Genomic DNA, 19994 nt, shown 5'->3' with positions numbered 1-19994 from the left:
CTTTTTATAATTTACGCTTTAGCAGCATCGATTCTTTCCGTAACAAGCAAAACATTTGAAAAGTGCCAGCATTTTGGTTACTTAGTACGCGGAAGGTACGGCTATGTCTAAATTGATTGTTTATTTTGAGATTTCATTTTTAGTATCCCACAATATGGTAATAGTACACACTTCCTTTTATTTCACGATTCCCTTCAGTTGCTTCCATCAGCACAAATATTCGGCAGGTTAGGATTGGAAGTACAAAAGAGAATTTTGTGTTTAAAAACACACATTACATATAGCAAATGAACGTAGGAAGAAAAACATCAATCACAGTGCTGTGGTGTGTTTTTTGGGAATGGGGAGAATAAGGTATGCACTCACCTTGCGGACGGCAGGAGTGCATATTGCGTGACTTATTCGTTTTCTTTTCTCTCTCTCTCTCCTTCTGTAGAAATAACGTACAAATTACAAGGCGTGTAGAGCGAGTGCAGGCAATAATAATATCCACTGGACCGTCCGTGCTTTTCGCTAATCGTTTGGATGGATGGAGTTTCACACCTATTTGTGAGTGTGATTTGTTCCTGATTCTTGCCTCGTCTGTGTTTGCTATCGTGCTTTTGCTAGATCTCGCTAGATCCTACGTAAATCTATAATAGGACAACACATAAGCTGAAACCTACCACGAACGCAACCGTAAAGCATTCCCTTCTCCAAAACATCCCGTGAACGTAGACGACCAAACATATATAAATAAAATAAATTACTCTTAGCAGTTGCCTGTATACTGATGCAAAATACACACTAGTGCATTGTTAGTCACATTTCTGTTCATAACAGCTAAACTCTATCCTCATAATCAGCAATCTGCCTAATGGTTAGCACTACTATGACGCAATCTACGCTATCTTCGCTCGCGAAATTAATAATCTTTCTTCCCCTTTTACATTCGCCACATGCAAAATGGCTGCTAGTGAACTACGCTACTTTATAAACGCCAATGACTCGCCAACGTTAGCAAATTCCACGTGTAGTATGAGCTTTAAATTCCATGCTTTCTTCTGTTATTATTCATGCTTTTCGGTTGAATCGGTTATCGACTATTACTACGCGCATGGGCAAACTACTTAACCGTGAAGCGTTAGTCACATAGTTTTTGATAGACTACGTTTTGTTTTTGCTTTTTGCTACCCAAAATCTTCCACGGTACGCTAATACTAGGGCCATTAAAGCGAATTAGAGTCCTCCAAGTGTGTTCGAACCATGCATAATAGTGTACTGATAGCGTACAATATATTTTGCAACACCTAATTATTGCATAAAGCGATAGCAAATACTTTTCTCAGTTGATGTCCAGCAATCGTTGGTCGCTAAAGTTGTGAATTAAATCAAAGCTATCTTTTTAGCTATCTTGAACATTTTCTACCTTCTAGTGACGAATGGGAACATCGGGGGAGATCAGCGCACACGTCAAGTATGCGGTTCTGCTGTTAAACAATCCACTTATCCATCAGCTAATATATTCTCTAGTTCATCAACAAATTTCAATCTTTTCTGGCAGAAACCAAATCGCACACAGGCTAGCGATTTACGACCGTGGTCTGTCTTCATTTCGATAACGAACATATATCCTCTGTCAATTGTTATGTTATTATACGTTATGTTACTGTATACCAAGTGGCGGATTTACACTTCTGCGGTACCCTAAGCGCGAAAGCAAACGGGGGACTTGTTCATACAGTTGCGAGCACGGATCCCACCGCGCCCGCTTAGTTCGCTCTTACCGTTAAACCCGCCACTGTGTATATCCATGAAACATTGTGGTATTTATACTGTTACCAAGAAAGTAGGTTATCTCCGTTCTGATTGCTGAAACATATTGTTAGTTTCTGGAATGTTTAGAATATATGTAGATGTTCTTTTTTTTAAACTGCCAAGTTAGTAAAAATAAATCAACATTCTAAGGATATGAAGTTGTGACCAAAAGAAGTGCAATCTAGCATCGTTCTTCCAAGAGTAGTGGCAAGATTTCCGCATACTCACGCCCGCTACAGATTACCAAGTAGAGGGCAAGTGGGATAGTAACGACAAAATGGAGATCTAATTTTAGCTCCTTGCTGATGAACACGTGTGATGCACGTTTTGTTTCAGTCAATGTAATCAGTCGAGTAAGCTCCTAGGAGATGTGTGAGAGGCACGTGTGTGTTTGCCGACACGTTTCAGCACGCACTTCAACGATTAATCTTTTTTTAAACTAGCTGATACGCTTCATCCGTCCAGTTAGGTGCTAATTTAAAATAGTACCGACTCAATGTCACTATTATCCTCGCTGCCGGTCGCTTCAGTTGGATCACCCATCGCGACTCGAGCATATTCGTCCGTATCGATGCTTTTGCAGAAATAAATGGCGTATTTGAGTTTTTCTTGCAGAACGGCCTACAACAAAAAATAACATAAGTTAGTAAGACGTTTTCATCCTCCATCGACGATTATCGTGTAAACTTACCTTGCAAGAATAACGAGGCATTTTCAACAAGAAAAAGCAAGTGTAACTTTCCGGCAGAAAATGATCCGGCGGGTTGTACTTATCCAGTACTTGCAGAACAAAGTCACGACCACGAAAATCGGCAATCGTACGTGGCAGTCGAGTGCGGCCCCAAACAAAGCGCAAAAACAAGGACCGTTCCTGGTTGGTGAACTCTTCCATCACCTCCCAGAACCATTGTACAAGGGAGGAGGTCGATTCGACACCCTTGTACGTGGCAACGGTTTTCAGCAGACAGAGTGGAATGTCCGGCGAACCGCAAACCATTGCCTGAAGCTCGGCGGCGGAAAAGAGCGACAACAATGGGACCGGAATGACCTTCGACATACCATCTCGGACGGCTTTTACTTGCTCGTCGAACTCGTGGATGCGATAGTTGAGCGCAAGCTTCACATACTCGCTGCGGTTTTCTGGCGTTATTTTAGTATATCTAAAAAGATTTAAACGATTACAGGCTATACATTAGGCACAAAATGTGCTAAGAATCCAGAACTGCTTACTTGGTAGATAATGGAACTTCGTGGCCTTTGGCAGAAGGGGTAGAGAATGGTAATTCAATCGATGCAAACACTTTCGGATCACTTTCAACATCACGAATGTATAGTAAGCCGGTAATATAGTCTCGATCTACTTCCGTCAGATCGGATGGACGTAACGCTTCTCCGCACAGTTGACGCCACACGGGTTCGGCAAGGCTGCAAAGGTTGAAGTGATAACGGAACATTATTGGATTATTTGCGAACAAATAAACAAGATTGCTTACTTTAAACTTAACGGTGATCCAGTCCGTACGGCGATGCCCATCAACACACCCAAAAATCTAAACATGTTCATGTGCAGCACGGTGGTGAGTGTTGGATCCAGCAAAAAGCAGTCTCTATTTGCGCCTGCATCGCCACGACCATTGGGCGTCTGTATCAGCAATGGGACGCTACCATTCTGCAGCTCATCACACATTTCAGCGATCGATTCGCTAAAACCACCGCCACAGTCATCGACACTTTCACCAACAAACTTTACCTTCCAGACACGGTGTGGCATCGACAATGCTTCCTGTGTGAGGAGCGGCAACTTTTGGACCATCTGTCCGAACACGCTCTTCATACCGTCAACACCAGCAAGACCATTGCCCGATCGCATGCGTGAACGTTTCACCTGGATGCGGTTCAGCTCTATGACAGGGCCATGTGGTTTGTCCCGTACCATCGTAGTTTGGATCACTTTCCGGAAACCCGTTTCCTTGATTGAGTAAACGAGTACATCCTTCAGGGAGGCCAACGAAAGCGATCCTGCGATCGGTAACATTGCGAGACAAGGGCACAATAGCTCCGAGAAATGGTGCAACAACACCAAACGAGCGTGAAGCACTTCCGGTGCAATGTCACGCACGAGATCATACTCAAGCGGTGGTGACGGTGGTGGTCTTACGGCTTCGCTCAGCTGGTACGTGGACAGTGCGAGCGTGTGTGCTGATCCACAAATCACCTTCACGATATGCTTCCCTTGGAGCGATTGTACTAAGCGTGGGCGCTGAATTGCCGTGACGGTCCCATCGCCCAGCTGGCCCTCGTCGTTGTCACCCCAGGTAAACACTTCACCTCCATCGCTGCAAGCAACGCAGTGTAACGATCCCGTAGCGATAGAAATGATTTTCTTTCCCTGCAGGGCTGCAACTTTCTTCGGTCGCCGTACGTGATCCGTATTGCCGTGGCCTAGCCGATGGTAGTCCCCCTTGCCCCACGTGTAAACGCTTCCGGACCGCGTGAGAGCTACCGAGAATTGGGATCCACATTCGACTTTTGTCACGCCCAACCCTGCCAGGCTTTCGATCTTCATCGGCACCTTACAGCCATCGGAACCGCCGCGGCCCAACTTGCCGTAGTCACCATCACCCCAGCTCCACACATTGTCATCGTCCGTGATGCAAAGTGTCTGCGCATCACCCGATCCACAAGCTATATCGATCGCCCGATAGCCGAGCAACGCTTCCACCAGCTTGGGTTGCAGCTGATCTTCGGAATCTCCATGTCCTAGACGACCGTAGCGGCCTTTACCCCATGTAAGCACATGTCCTTGAATGGTGATACATGCAGAGTGGGCACTGCCACACGCGATATCGACGACCCCGATTCCAGAAAGGGATTCTATCAGCTTCGGACGATCATAGCTATCTCGATTGCCATGTCCGAGCTTTCCGTCTTCGCCTTCACCCCACGAGAAAACTTCACCATCGGAGGACAGTGCAAGGCAATGTTTGCCGCCCGAATTTACCGCCACTTTCTTGATCATCACATGCTGTAGCGATTCGACGAGCGTTGGCGTGGTAACGGAATCGGTGCCTCCGACACCTAAGCGACCGCCCGCACCATAACCCGTCGCGTAAAGCTTTCCATCAGGAGTTACAGCATACAGTGTCTGCTCACCGCCGGCTATTTGTATAGGGCGCAGCAAACTCAACGCTTCGCAGGGTGTCGGATTTTTAATGCGACTTCCATCCAATCCACCAAGCTGGCCCCGATGATTGTGACCCCAGCCGAAAATAGTACTAGCACCGCCCCACGAGAATGCCCAATCCTCAGGCCTTCTATTGAACCACTGCAAAAGCTGAGAATCGTACTGCGGTGTGAAGTAGCCATGATCTTCATGTAGATACTTCGGTATTTCGTTAGCGGCCACATTCGCTGGCAATGAATCGCTACTTCCTGCAGTGATTGTGGTTGTTCCGGTACTGCTACTGCTCGTTGTGGTGCTGCTACTGCTAATAGTGCTGCTCAATTCAAAGGCTAACGGATGACTCTGGCTGAGCAAACTCGAATGGCTAGATGTGTGTTGGATGAGCGAACTGTAACCTTCTACAGCACTTCCCTGACCGGTAGTACTCGATCCAACTGATGTTTGTGCAGGAGTTGCTGGAGATGCTATTTCGGCAAGCTTCTTGCGTACTTCCAGACAGAAGGTTGGCGGAAGATTCGTACGGCGTATGAGAGCTTGGGCGACACGAACCGCCGCACAGTAGCGTCGGAACCATGCCCAACGGTGTGGATCGGCCTGAGGCAATAGTATCGTGTCCATGTGCATATCGCATGCCAGCGCAACCAATGTCTTGAAATACTCCGAATGCATCAGGTGTATTCCGCTCCGGACCTGTGGTTCTTCATATTCATACTGTCGCAAGATAATCGGTACGAGAGGTGTTAATATATCGGTTACTGCGGAATCCATCGGACGAGGTGTACCATCCTTCGCATGCGTTACACTATGACTGCAGAGCAAGTGATGCATCTTTTTCAATGACCAAATACGTTGAGCAACCGTTAACGAACCCAGCTGCGCACACTGGGACAGCGCCGACGTTAAACGTATAAGAATACTCGTGTTCGATGTTGGAACTGGTAGCGAATCAAGTAAAGCCATGACGAGTGCAATTGAAGGTTGCGAGAGAACGGTCCGATCTGAACCCAACTCCTGCAGGTAGGATTCAGGCATAATTCCGTGTACGTAGAACCGCCATCCCCATCCATTAACTGAGTTGTCGCTAGTAAACTTCCAACGCATTTGGTCACCAGGAATGCGAATTTCCTGTGCCCACTGTGCGTACTCACGCCCGGAACGGGTCGCTACCACGTTGCCCGAGCCATCGAAGATGATCAATGGATCATTACGGCGTTCCGTGGAGCATTGGCTGTCAAATTCAATGCGAAGTGATTCGGCACCGGGAATTTTCACATGTCCTGTTAACGAAGAAAAAAAAACATAGAGCAAATCAGAATTGTAATTGTTACAAAAAATAATCAACCGTACGCATACTTACCCACTAATATGATATCATCAATGTAAGGATGGCTTGTTTCCTGTACCACCGGCTTCGGAAGTTTGCCCAATGAATGGCGCGATGTGCATAGATCTTCTAATTCCGTGATGCACGTTTCAATCAGCATATTCGCGATGGTGGAATTTGATTTGGCGAGCGCAATTAGTGTGCTGGCGATGGTTTCGGACGTACTGGTTGCGCCGGTTCGACCGAAAACACTCAGTTTTAGCAATTCTATAAGATGTTTAGCTTCCGGTTCGCCGAGAAGTGCAGTAAAATCGTCCAAGTTGCTAGTGTTAGCTTCGTTCATTAACTGAAAGAAAGTGAATAAGTAAGATGACAATTGCTATGTCCGCAGACAAAAATGTTCTATATTTTGCTTTGGGAATTAAAACCTCAGATATAATCCTTTACATCCGGGGGTCCGGTGGTTTATGTGATAAACGGGACCGGACCAGACGACAGGACTGGGGATCAAATCCCATCCGGACCGTCCCCTCGGAGCAAGGACTGACTATCCGGCTACGTGGTAAAAATAAGTCTAGTAATCCAGAAATGGCCGGCGTGACCTTAGAGGTCGTTAAAAGCCAGCAAGAGATAGAAAGAAAGAGAATCCTTTACATACCTCATCATGATGCGTCATTGTTGCAGCCATTACAGACATTGCGCTCGCGGACATTTTCGACTGACGCTGCGTTGCATTGCAGCTCGATATCGAGGCTGAGAGTGACAGCGATCCGGTCAAACTGCGATATGCACCGAGTGCATTATTCATGCCGGAAATGATCGGTATATCACCATCGAGAAATTCGTTCGTCTGCTCGAATGATAGAATGATCAACTATTAGTTTTTTACCACAAATTGGGCAAATTTCCTGTTCTTACCGTAACTGCTGTTAGTCCAGCAATATCTGCAGGTCCTTCACCACCGCCATGCGCTATGGTTTCGTTTTGCTGGGCCAACGTACTTTCCGCCACTGTCGCTTTGGTTCCGCTTTCATCTCCCTCCGAAATAGGTGATACCGGTCGTACCATAACATCGCCACCACCATGACCATATGTGGGTACTTTATCGGCCGCACTCATCTGCGAGTGACAGGTAAGTGCCGCTATTATACATGCTCGGGCATGCAGGATACCCATAGCGTTGATAATGTGCGATAAAGCTGCTTGTCTTGCGCTGGCCGTCTCCAGCGAGAGAACGATCTCCGACAGTGATGGTCGCTGAGGTTTGCTGCTATTCGGAACCGGTAGCGGAGAAGAAGTCGTCGCTTCCGTGTCCGATGCGTAAATTCCCAAACTGTGACTTCCGAGCGGGTCCTTCGCCACGGCAAACGCAACCGGTTCCTTCTTATCCTTTTCTGTCTGGTTCTGTGGTAAACTCCAGGCTACCGAATGCGAACTACCGCACGCTACCCGGTTGACGAAGATGCCATCCAATCCGAGCACCAGGCTGGGCTTTTTGTTGACAATGGTGTTGCCCGATCCTTGCTGGCCATGGTCGTTGTCGCCCCAGGCGAACACCTGTCCACTGTCGGTCACGGCGAGACAGTGAAGAGCGCCAACAGCCACATGAATTACCTTCTTTCCACGTAATCCTTGAATCGGTGTCGGCTTTCGCACGTGCTGGTCGGTTCCGTGGCCCAATCGATAGTAGTCACCCTTTCCCCAAGTCCATACCTCGCCGGTTTTCGTAAGCGCAAGACTAAACTGTGCTCCACACTCGATCTGCATCACACCCACACCGTTCAGCCGGTCCACCTGGTGCGGAATGGAACATCCTTCGGAGCCACCGCGTCCTAGCTTGCCAAAATCTCCATCACCCCAGGAAAACACCAGCCCTTCTTCGGTCAAACAGAGCGTTTGGGCGTCACGACTTCCACAAGCCACCTGTACAACCCGGTGGTCCTGTAGAGCGGTCACCAGCTTCGGCTTCAACTGCGTACAATTATCTCCGTGTCCTAGACGGCCATATTCACCTAGGCCCCATGTATATAACTCACCGGAACTGGTGATGGCCGCACTGTGGCTAGAGCCGCACGCAATATCTCGTATGCGTTTCGTTCGCAGTGTTTCAATTAGCTTCGGTTTTTCCAGCGTTAAGCGATTGCCGTGGCCTAGCTTGCCGTCCTCGCCTTCACCCCATGAAAACACTTTTCCATCTAGTGTGAGTGCCATCGCGTGTTTGCCACCGGAATGGACCGCAACCTTCTTGACCACGTACTGGCTCAATATAGGTACCTGCTTTGGCGTCGGCACATTGTTGTTGTGGCCTAATCCGAGCCTTCCATTCGTGCCTTCGCCGCACGCGTAAAGCTTTCCGTCCTGCGAAACAATGAACAGCGATTTCGACCCGCCAGCGATATGTATTGGTTTGAGCTGGCTCAACACAGACGAGTACGTTGGAAGTTTCACTTTCGAACCTTTCAGACCGCCCAGCTGCTCCTTATCGTTTAGGCCCCACACTAGCACCTTCGACGAGACTTCATCGTTCAGCGAGGCCGGCTCGTCCGCATAGTTCGACGAAGTGGAATAACTCGGTTCGGCAATGGTTTCGTTCTCGGACGCCAGAAATCCAGCATTTTGTAACATCATATCGACGTCGGTCTGTTTGCGTTTGCCGACAATCGACAATCCGTGCACGCGGCATTGAATCCCGTTGTTGCGACACTGTTTGATGCGGATCTCAATCAGTCGATAATATTGCTTGCAATCGGTGAGCAGTGGCATCGTCACGGTGGTTGAATTGATCGAGACCCAGCGAAGATCCGTCATGGAGAAGCTATCGTCGCCCACACGTACCACCACAAGCGATGGCATGTGAGAGAAATCATCCGGATCAACGATGATTGAGAGCGACTGCACCAATACCTGATCGTGCATCTCGAGTCTTATCCAGTGTTTTCCTTGCACAGCCGTACTGGCACTCTGCCAATAGTTATTCGTACTCCGATCCAGCAGATACTTTGCAGACGCTTCATTCGACGATACCGATAGCGCACGGATGCATCGCGACCAATCATCGATAATGTCGAACACTCCACTACTTCCACCGTTTTGGGTAGCTCCGCCGGAACCTGTTCCATAGTTTGTAGGGTTGGAAATCAACTCTAGCTCACTGACGCTACCTTTCCACAGCGTCTGTTGGGGAAATTCCACTATAGCCTCGGTACCCGTTAAGGAGCTCACCACACCAGTAGTACCGCGCGGTGCCGATAGTGATGGAAACCGATGTCGAGCCACGTGTGCCCGCAACAGACGCACTTGAGAGCCTACCATAATACCACCGCATCCGGACGGATCCGTGAGCGTTGACGGTGGTTCGAGCATCTCCAAATGCACAAAGCACATCCAATAGGGTCGATCATGCATTTGCCAGTCCACGCGCACATTCAGATCATGCAAACCTTCCGGCTCCACCTTTTCCACCGTTCCGATATCGCCTTTGCGTATCTCTTCAAACTCTTGACAGCAGCGCACGAGCATTCCCGGACAGATAATACCACGCACGTACATTGCGTACTGATCGGTTGATTTGAAATCTTCCCGACTTTTGTACATCGCTCCGGAACCACTGTTTTGTTGATGGTGCTGTTGATAATCCTGCTGCGATGAGCCTCCATCCATAGTGTCCGAACTAACGCTTTCCGTGTCGCTGTGTCCACGCAGATCGTGATCATGTTGTTCTCCATCGCCAGACTTTCCACCAGTGCCAAGGCCTAAGCTTGCAGTCAGTTCCGGATGCTCCAGGATCCATTGGATGATCTGCTCAGCGGTAGGGTTGCCATTTTCATTCTGTTGCATAAGACTTTTGTACGCCAGTTCGACCGATTTACGGGTGAATCCCATTTCCATGATTTGCGCTACAAGAGGGCTGGGAGCAACGAATGCGTTCGATGGCCGTGATCGTCCACTACGGGTGCCCGTAGCATTGCTTTGCGATCCCACTCCGGATGACGCAGGTGGGTCAGCTACAAGTAATGCTGTTTCATTGTTGTAAACGGGCACTCCATGTATCATAGTTGGTTGGCCAAGCGGTAACGGACGTTTATTACACCCACTGGTTACTATCTGTCCCGAGGTGGCATCACCAGAAGAATAATGTATATGACTGGCAAGCATTTGTGAGATGTTAAGTGCAGCTAATTCCATCTCCTGATAAGTGTAACACGCTTTCAGTGGGCTCGGTTGTGTAGCACGCAGTAGAATAGTCTGTATTAGTAGCTCCGCCGTGTAAAACGCTTGCGACTCATCGGACGTATTTGATTCGGAACGAGTTTTGGCTTCTTCCGGTTCCGGGCTATCCCCATCTCGATCAGAAGATACACTATCACGCGATGCACTTTTGGTTAGGCCTGGTGACCGTTGGCGAAGAATACGCCGTAGCAAACTCTGATTGCGAAACAGCACTTTCGTTGCTTTTAATGTTGCAAAGTTAATTTGCTGGCTTTGCAGTAGGGATGCGCTGGCACATCCATCGCCACCGGTATTCCCGTTCAGTGGTATAAGCTGCCCAATGCCATAAAACATAACCGACCACGAGTTAAGCAACATCTCACTGATCGTCACCTTCGAAAGGCTAAACGCACCGACGTCCGCACATTCGGCCACCTTAAAGATAGGAATTTTCTTCGTCTCTGCCGCACCGTGCACGTTCATGACCACTTTGCCTTTCTTGGTCATGCGCGATATCGTACCCCGGACGCCGTCAAGCGTGATATTTAGCCCGATCCTAGGCCGTGAATCGCACCCACCGATCGTACCGAGCGTACCCATGATTGCGCGCTTTTCACCGTCCGTAATTGTGTCCAGCTCGTTTACTAGGAAAATATCAGCCGTTAGACATAGTTTTTGTTGCATGAATGAATTGATGCTTTCGTTCCACAGCGGTAGTGTGTGAAGGCGTCGAATCAAAACCACCATTTCTTCCGCCACGGTGCCGCTGTGCGACGCGCTGTATAGGACGCGCGATTTTGCGTCTACCGCACTGGACAGTAAGGACGAATCGTTCGGGCAAGTAAGCGAGATGCGGCCGAGTACATCGTACAGCTGGCTAATTATACCATCGACACGGGACCGATCGTCATGCGTCCAGTTAACGAGCGTAGACTGCAGCAATCGTAAACAGTGCAATTTCTTGTAAACGTCCTTCTTGCTTGCAATCGGAGCATTCAGTATCCTAAAGGCGAGTTCGATCCACAGCGGTGTGGTCAGCTGACGGGAAAGTGCAGGAGTGAAAGAAATTGCACGCAAAAATCCAAGCACGGTCCACTGCTCTAAGCCGAAGTTGTAACAGTTGTTCGTAGTGGTGTTGCCCGAACGACATTCATTCGGTTGGAGCATCGTTCGGAACAGCGAAGCCACGCCACGGAGCGCATTTTGTTCCATCTTTTCCGCATGCAGTCCTACCGAGGCGAACAGCATCTGAAGCGTTTTAATACACACATTGCGCAGCAATTTTGTTGGGTGTGATTCGTGGTTAAGCGTGTGATCGATGAAATCTTCCCGTTCGCTATCTTTGTCGGGAGATAAAGCTTTAAGCGCGCTGTCGGCTAGCCGGAGATCATATTTTCCTTCTTTTCCCATACGATATGAATTCGTCGAACCATTGTCCCACTCTACGCGAACCCAGCTAAAAAAGAGAAGCAATATAAACCGAGTGTTTAGTGCGGGTTATCAAACGAATTAAGCAACAAAATGAATTGAATAACTGAACTTAACTAACCCATCCTCGCCGATTTCGCTGATGATACGTCCTTCGCCGCCCGGACCATCTTGTTCACCCCACTTCCAGTCAGCGCCACGTGCAATTCTTGTTCCAATTTTCATGAATTTTGTAAGTTCCGGTCCAGAAAGACCTTCTTTTGAAGATTTTAACTAAAAAAAATAGCATAGATATCATCTTATTAATTTGGTCGTTAAATACACTTTCGAAATCCGTGTAAACAACGAATGACTTACATTTGTAACAACGTCCTCATAAATGACCGATGTATCGGAGGTGTGTTTGTTGCTTGGCATATCGGCACCGGTTTGTCGCAGCAGCCCCATTATGCTTCCGAGAATACCAGAATTTACCAACAAACTGAGCTCGTTCGCTTCGTACGTACGGGAAAGGATGCCAAAAATACTTAGCAAAAATCGAGCCCGGGGTAATTTCTTAAGAAACACGTACGTTCCCAAATTTGAATGATCTTTCTCGCCGTGTGTCCGATGCCGGCCGTTGATTTTGTCTTGATTGACGTACTTCTGCAGTTCCGTAACAGCCCATTCGATGATCTTGGCATGGGCGATCAGTATGTCCGCCTTCTGGTAGGCGGTAATCATGTTCAAATTATCGAGCACATGTTCTGATTCGCGTTGTTGCTGTTGCTGTTGCTGCTGCTGCTGTTCTGGCAATCCTTCCCCATTACCAGCAACGTGGCATCGTACGGAACCATGGCCGAGATGCAATCCAAGAAAACCGTTAAAAAGATTGTACTGCACAGCATCAAACAAACCGGTAATGCAGAGCAATTCGAAGAACATTTCCAGCCCTTGCTTACGCAGTTGGTAGCGCTGTATCTGGCAGTACATAGCACGACGCAATGTTTCCACATCACACTGATCGTGCAGAATGAAATCCACCACCTGTTGACTAATGCCGGTTTTAAATTCTGCCGGGTATGACTCGAGCAGACACTTATCGCTCAGGTTTGCAATCACGTTGTTGATGAAATCGTCCCCATCTTGGGAGAATGCTTTGGTCGCCTTTCCGGCAGCACCATGAAATTCGATCATTTCATTCGTCGGTGTTTTAATCTGATCATCATTAGTGAAAGTGATTTTCTTCTCATTGCCTTCGACCGCATTCTCGCTACCTTCAATCGTGCTGGTTACATCCACCACTACGCCTCCGACGATGCTGTTGAGCGTTCCGTCAGCTGCCTGAGAACCGTCGGTGTCGATAAGGTTTTCGTTCGATGCAGCAAGCTTGGCCAGTGCCGTGCTGTTGTTACTAAGCAATATCACCGGTGAAGCTGACCGATCGACGGACGATCGACGATGCACATTTCCCGCTGCGGTGAGGCTCTCCAGGCTGGCCACCTTGATGATGTTTTCGTTGACTAGATTTTCCGTGGAGAGCGTCACACCCTGGTGCAGATGTTGCTGCTGGGGATGTTGTTTGGTCATACCGCAACCGCTTAGATTTTCGTGCGACTGTATCTTCCCACTGCTGAACTGGCTTTGGATGGTAGCATTAACGATGTCTTCCGGTTTCGCGCACGCCAGCTTAAGCTGCCGTTTGGCCGCACCCATCTCCGCTATGATACGTCTTACGAGCGCCTTAAAACGGGACGGCCGGTGCAGAATGTGCAAACGCTCTAGCCCGTGCTGTTCGAGGCTAATGGCTGGTCGAATTTCGTACAGCAAAAAGCGACATTTATCAATCATCGGAGCGCACACTTCCTTATAGCTGCGGTTTAGCTGCTGTCGCATTTTAACGATTGCCCATTTCGTTTGATGCACGGTGCGAATGATGTTCACGATCGGTTGCGGAGGTTTTGAACCAGAGCCGCTCAGCTCCCGATCAATCACGGCAAGCGCGAGTGGCCCGAGTGCCTGATGGCGTATTAGCACCGCCATTAGCAAGCGCTCAAGCTCCACGACTGGATGTTCGGGTGGAAATTCCTGATGCCAGATGAGATGATGCTCCTTGCAGAATCGTTCGCACAGTCCAATCCATGATGCGACCAAAGGATCGGTGATCTTTCCCTCGCCTAAATTCGCTAGCAGCGTATCGACTCGCTGTGTTATAAGCACCATAGGCCAACTTCCCATTATCGGTACACCATCGCCCGCCACGATCGGTATCTGCGCGGAAGCGTCCGTCGGAGTACTTCCCGCCGTTGATCCGCTGCTGCGTGCTTCACCTTTTTCCTCGTCGAATGGATTGGACGGTTGCAGCACCTGCAGCCCACCGCTTAGGACGTGTGAATTGAGAAGATTGCGACACTGCAGTTCGGCCGGTTGCAGCGGAGACCCGACCTGCAGGATACTCGCACGCTGTCCTAGCAAATAAGCGAGTAAACATTCGGAGTGAAAGTGCGTTAACGTCACTAGGGGACGTGGGTTCGTAGCACTGTCATACATCTCGCTAACTGCATATCGGCCCACACGCAAGTAAGACGTGATAAACTCGAACGCTGTTCGGTGCTGAGGGTTACCAATTTCGAGCGATATATCCTTCCCTACGTGCAACTGGAGTAACTCTTGTGTGAGTGGATTTTCGGGCGTGTAGTCTTTCACGTCGTACACATTCCCGTTGATTATGACCCAACTTCCGCCATCCCGAATGTGATTGTCGATGTCGCTGCGTCGGATCAGTACCGATTCCTCTTGCAACGGCATCGCCTTTGATGCACCACGGCTTATTATACCCGGCCATCCCATATCGTCCGTGTCCTGTAGTTCACCTTCCTGCGTCAGACGATTAAATCTATCGAGAGCATTCAAAAGCGGTATTAGATGCAGGTTCCAGTCGAAGTTTGCTAGCAACAGTGGTTTATCCTGCTGGATTACCACCAACCCGATCAGCAGTTCATACAGCAAGGCGTCCGAAATGTCATTGCGAAGAATGTCGGACACACCATCTTTACCCTGGAGGATCGTTTCATACGCCTTAGCAAGCGTGTTTACACATGGGCCGACCAGCTGTTCGATGTAAGTGTAAAGCAGAGTTTCCGCACCACTCAGATCGTCCGCCTTTGAGGCATAAAGGTGCGAAAGTAACAAGCGTTGGAATTTGTGCAGCAAATCAAGGCTCGGTGATGTTGGCTCCGAGGAACAGAAACCGTCATCTACTTTAAGGTACGGACCGAGCATGAGCTGGCCAAGACGGGCTTGCGTTAGGCTGGAATTGTTACGCAACAGTTGCTTGAGTAGGTGTAGCAGTGAAAGATGAGTTCCTGTGCCAGCTCCATGGGGTTCTTGCGCTTGAAACGGGTTCTGATGCTGATGATGGTTAATCGCTTGATTGAGGGCGGTCTGCAAACCACCTTCCGCCATAAGGGAACCGACAAGCAGGTCCGTCATGAACCGGTGTCCAGCGCTCGTTGCCGCCGAACCCATCGTTCCACCGCCATCATGTCCGGCCGGCAGTAGCGAAGTTAGCGTTTGTGCCCGTTCCGAAGCCGTCGGGAGAATAATGCTCCAGCCAACCTGCAGCGTCCATTGGGCGGCTTCCTGCATTGTTTTCAGCACAACCGGCCCACCGGCCAGGCTAAGAATGCGTGTTTTCAAACTAGCCAACAGGCGTGAACCTTCTACCAGACCAACCTGCCGCGGATGAACATTATTCACGATCATTGCGTGCAGCTGAAGGCGAAGCAAGTTGAGCGTGCCGACAGCGATGCATTCCGCCTCTTGGCTGGGCGGATGCCTGGAACTGTCCGTGGACGTAACGCTCACCATACAGAGCAGTTGATCGAGCAAGCGGAATGTGTGTTCGCTCAGGTCCACTACGAACGGAATTTTAGCCGGAATGCCATGTGAGGACGAGTGACACCAAAAGAAGCTCTGCGCAACGCCTGCGGACATACCGGCGACGCGTAATGTAGGCGGCGTAGTTAGTATGGGCGTCGGTATGATCGGATCACGCGTTACACACTCGGGGCAAATTTGCTGGAAATCGTTCCGACCCCATCCGTACAGCTCTCCGGAAGCGGTAAGTGCCAAACAGTGCGCTAGTCCTACCGCTAGGTCAACTATTTTCTTGCCCTCTAATACTTGCACCATCTTCGGCACGGGGGAGTGTTCGGAATTACCATGGCCAAGCCTTCCACCGTGGCCCTTTCCCCAGGTATATACCGTCCCTTCGCGTGTCAGTGCTACGCTGAACTGAGAACCGCTGAACACCTTCGCTACACTTGCCTGCGGCAGTTCAATTTGTACCGGGACGGATGAACCAACGCACGATTCGTTGCCAAGCTTGCCAAAATCTCCATCGCCCCAGGCAAACGCGAGACCAGCGTCGGTCACACACAGCGAATGCGCATCACCACATCCAAGGGCTACGTGTATGACACGGTGCGCCTTCAGTGCGGTTACGACCGTAGGCAAGTATTTATCTTCCGAATTTCCATGTCCTAGCCGACCGTACGTACCACGGCCCCACGTGTACAGTTCTCCGTTCGCCGTGATTGCGGCACTGTACGATGATCCACAGAAAACACCCGTCACCTGCCGTTCGGTCAGGGCTGCAATTCTAGTTGGCAATTCCTTTGCGTTCGTATCGCCATGTCCTAAGCGGCCTCCGTCACCATTACCCCAAGAGAAAACATCCCCATTGGTGGCGAGCGCTAGCACGTGGTGTCCTTCACAATGGGCTGCAAGCTGGACGATAGTAGTTTCTAATCCTTTCACTCGCTCGGGATAATTGTCTTCGGTCATCGAAATACTGTGCGAAAGGTACAGCACGGTACCGCTGTCGGTTAGTATGTACACACAGTTTTCCGCACAAACGATCTGGCGCACTTGATCGTACAGTAGATCGATCGTAGCCGTTGAGTATCGGGGCATCGCACCGTCTATACTTCCCGGTGCCGTTACCGATGTCACCATTGCGTCGAAATTTGCACAACCCGTACGTATCGCTTCGGTTGCCGTAAATCCATACAGTTCCGGCGCACAAGCGCTCCATCCGAGGGTGAATATTTTGGGCGAGTTTGCGTACTTGCTTGCTCCCTTTGTCGAACAGTTACCGGCGGGTAGGTGCGGTTTTGCTAGCCGGTCTAGATGGCTGATAATGATGACAGCGGCCAGCTTGAGATCCACACAGGTAGTTTCGTTTTCCGGTAGCGTTAGAAATCTAAGAAACGATTCAGTCGGTCCGAAATGAAACGAATCCGAAGTGTTGAATGAACCGAAACTTTCGATCTGTTCATAGCGGTGCAGCAGCGGTACGAGCGGTGCTCCCGTATTTTGCGGTGGACTTCGATTGTCGTCAGACTGTTGGTCTTTCTCGTGAAGCGTCAGGAGAAGCGAAACTCCTTCCAATGAACCACCCAGCGTGCCTTTCTGGGCACCGAGTTCTAGCAGCAGATTCAGTGCAATGTGTCGGTCCGCCTTCGGAACGAGACAGCGGCCACCCATTACGTCACCCAGTACGACCTGGCGCAGGAATTTGATTGATTTTTCTACCACCTCGATCCATAGCGTGGACATTTGGGATGTATCGAACAGTGAGGCTTCTGGGAGGGATTGTAATGCTTCGAGTGCTTCTGATAACAGCTCGCTGCACAGTTCAACATCTTCCCCGGAACGCCAGGCACGTCGCAAGAAGGCAAATGAAAAATTTAGCGCTGCGCGAGTACCAACGCGAGCCAAGCCGAATGTAGCCTTGTCGGCATCTTTCATTGTAGCGGCGGTACGATCAAGGCTGGAGTTTTTCTGCAAAGAAAAGCGATAATTAGCTGGTTGGCCCTTGCCAATGGAGCGAAATCAAAGGGTACCAAACATACGCTTAGTTTCGCCGCCTCGCATTCACTGGTGGCCAGATCAGTGGCATGTTGTTTTTCTTCCGTTTCTCTGTGCATTCCCATTTCCTGCAGTGCAATAAAGTACCGTCGATACACAAACAGCAGCTGGCGGATGCGGTTTGCAGACAAACAATTGCCAGCCGCCTGCAAACATATATCTCTTTGTTCGCCAATCAGCTTCTTTATGCAGGTTTTCTTATCCTCCGTACCTAAAAAAGAACAAAGGTATACAAAGCATGAAACGCGGGCATAACGAGACATAAGTCCATGATGGCGGTGCGCAGTGCCGCAAAATTGCATGTGCGGTGATATGACAATGACCTTTTTGCATGCACACACAAACACACATAGTGCAAAGGCTACCACACTCACCCGGAACGGGACTCCACAGCCAGGAGTCTAGCAAGACGGAACTTGCAGAGTTATCACCGGTCGATGGTTGGTCGGCCGGGGATTGTGTATGATTTTGCGCCTGCCCTTTCCGACCCACTCCATTGCTCCCGTTGCTACCGGTCGCAGCAGGACATGACGACGGGTCAACACCTTCTTGGACTCCAAGCTCTTCGCAAATCAAGCAGACGCATTTGGAAACGGCCGAACATACACCTTTGCAGCAATCGCAGGATATGGCCGCGTTCCCACAGTAATACCGTCCGTCGGGCCGTAAGTAGACCACCTCACCCATTCCATTAACTGCGGTTTGCACCCGCTCCGTGATGACTTCCTCATCCTGGATTAGGTGGTTCCATAGGTTTGCTAAATCGTCCGCATTTCGAAGCGCTCTGCCAACGTCTGCTTTAATCCATTTGAAGCTTAAATAAGGTAAGGGCCGGAAGTAAAGTTCACCATTCCCGATACTGGACGGAGGCACTGTCGTTGACGTTGGTGCCGCCATCGTCGTCGTTGCCGCATTCGCTGCAGCCGATGCGCTGGTGGAATTCATCTTTTCCCATAGAAATTTTTTGCCTTCGTATTGCACACTCCAACCACTGCACCACTGTACGGGAATATCACGCGAAAGGAAGCGATGCAGAAAACTATGTTGCAACTACGTTGCGCACTGCTTCACAGCTATTCCATGCATGCACCACACCACACACGCACGCACACACTCGCGGAGGCTAGTAATTATGCACGCCAGTGGAAAAAAGAAAACTCGATTCGTAGCCCTACCAATGGATCAATTAAACGCAATTGATAGTGCGATGCAACGGGAAACGAAAACCATTGTTGGATGCTATGATTTCCATCTTGCATCCCAGCACAATGGAAGGTAGGCTTTAACCGAAACTAGATAGTGTTGCTTTTATTACTTATATGCGGGAAAAACAACCAATTTTCCACACCCGCCAGCCAGACGAGCTGAAGTTACTTTCTCTCAATACAAATTTTCTTCACAACTACTCCAATTGACAACGGTTGACGTTTGGTCGAGGCAGTTTTTTTTTGTTTGCTCCAGCGCAAGCGCAGATGATAGTTTCCACCTACAACCGATAGTTGAAATGTGCGATGAACCGTATTGTTTGTTATCCGAAACATATCGTTTGCTGAATTAACTCATTTTAGAGTAGATTATCAAAATGAGACATATTGTACGTGGTGGTAATTTTAGTTTCAGACTGAAGAAACGTGTAATTACCAAAACTGCACGTGTGCAGTTTGATCACAAGTAGATATTCAGAAGGAAAAACGATAAACAAATGCGCTTTGAGCGAAGCGAAGAAGAGAATTCCCTAGTATATCTTGTATTTACCGATACAGTGTCATTTGGAACGAGGGGAAATGGATTTGTTTTGATGCACTTTCGATCACCTGTTGAATGGATATCGTTTAACTGTCAAAAACAGCCGGTACTTGCAAAACAGCTGTTGCACAAAATGTAAACAAAGCTACTGTATTCAATGAAACAAAACCGAAATAAGAAGAAGAGCTGGTTTGCATTACTAGCAAAATATGTTCGTTTAGTTCCATGCATTGCGAAAAAATAAGTCTTTCTGTTTGTTCATTACGACGCAAATATTAAACCAGATGTTAAACTGAAATTTGTGATTTCATTGCGTTTTTGAAATGCACCTATACAGACTGTACACTTGCTTATAGCAGGTAATACAAGCGGAATGCATGAAACTATTATAGT

The 19994-nt window shown here is 48.9% G+C and overlaps 1 protein-coding gene across 1 annotated transcript; it reads right to left on the bottom strand.

Moving 5' to 3' along the window:
* Positions 1-71: 71 nt before the first annotated feature.
* On the bottom strand, positions 72-19430 carry LOC125770126 (probable E3 ubiquitin-protein ligase HERC2). The gene is made up of 11 exons (XM_049439440.1): positions 18230-19430; positions 17840-18066; positions 12300-17768; positions 12064-12215; positions 7224-11970; positions 6964-7155; positions 6339-6651; positions 3291-6258; positions 3028-3222; positions 2489-2957; positions 72-2418 (listed from the first exon to the last, which is right to left on the bottom strand). Exons 1-11 carry the CDS (start codon positions 18798-18800, stop codon positions 2275-2277), a joined length of 15447 nt encoding a protein of 5148 aa, XP_049295397.1. The 5' UTR covers positions 18801-19430; the 3' UTR covers positions 72-2274.
* Between the last annotated feature and the right edge of the window lie 564 nt (positions 19431-19994).

This window comes from Anopheles funestus, chromosome 3RL (assembly GCF_943734845.2).
Source record: "Anopheles funestus chromosome 3RL, idAnoFuneDA-416_04, whole genome shotgun sequence".
In the NCBI taxonomy this organism is placed as follows: domain Eukaryota; kingdom Metazoa; phylum Arthropoda; class Insecta; order Diptera; family Culicidae; genus Anopheles; species Anopheles funestus.
The sequence above is the reverse complement of the archived record's forward strand: the minus strand, read 5'-3'. Positions and strand labels throughout refer to the sequence as shown.

Coding starts and splice junctions, on each gene's coding strand:
- LOC125770126 (XM_049439440.1), bottom strand. CDS start 18,800: ATGAATTCCACCAGCGCATCGGCTGCAGCGAATGCGGCAACGACGACG. Junction 17,769..17,839: donor GCGAGGCGGCGAAACTAAGC/GTATGTTTGGTA, acceptor TTTTCTTTGCAG/AAAAACTCCAGCCTTGATCG. Junction 6,652..6,963: donor CAATGACGCATCATGATGAG/GTATGTAAAGGA, acceptor ACTTTCTTTCAG/TTAATGAACGAAGCTAACAC.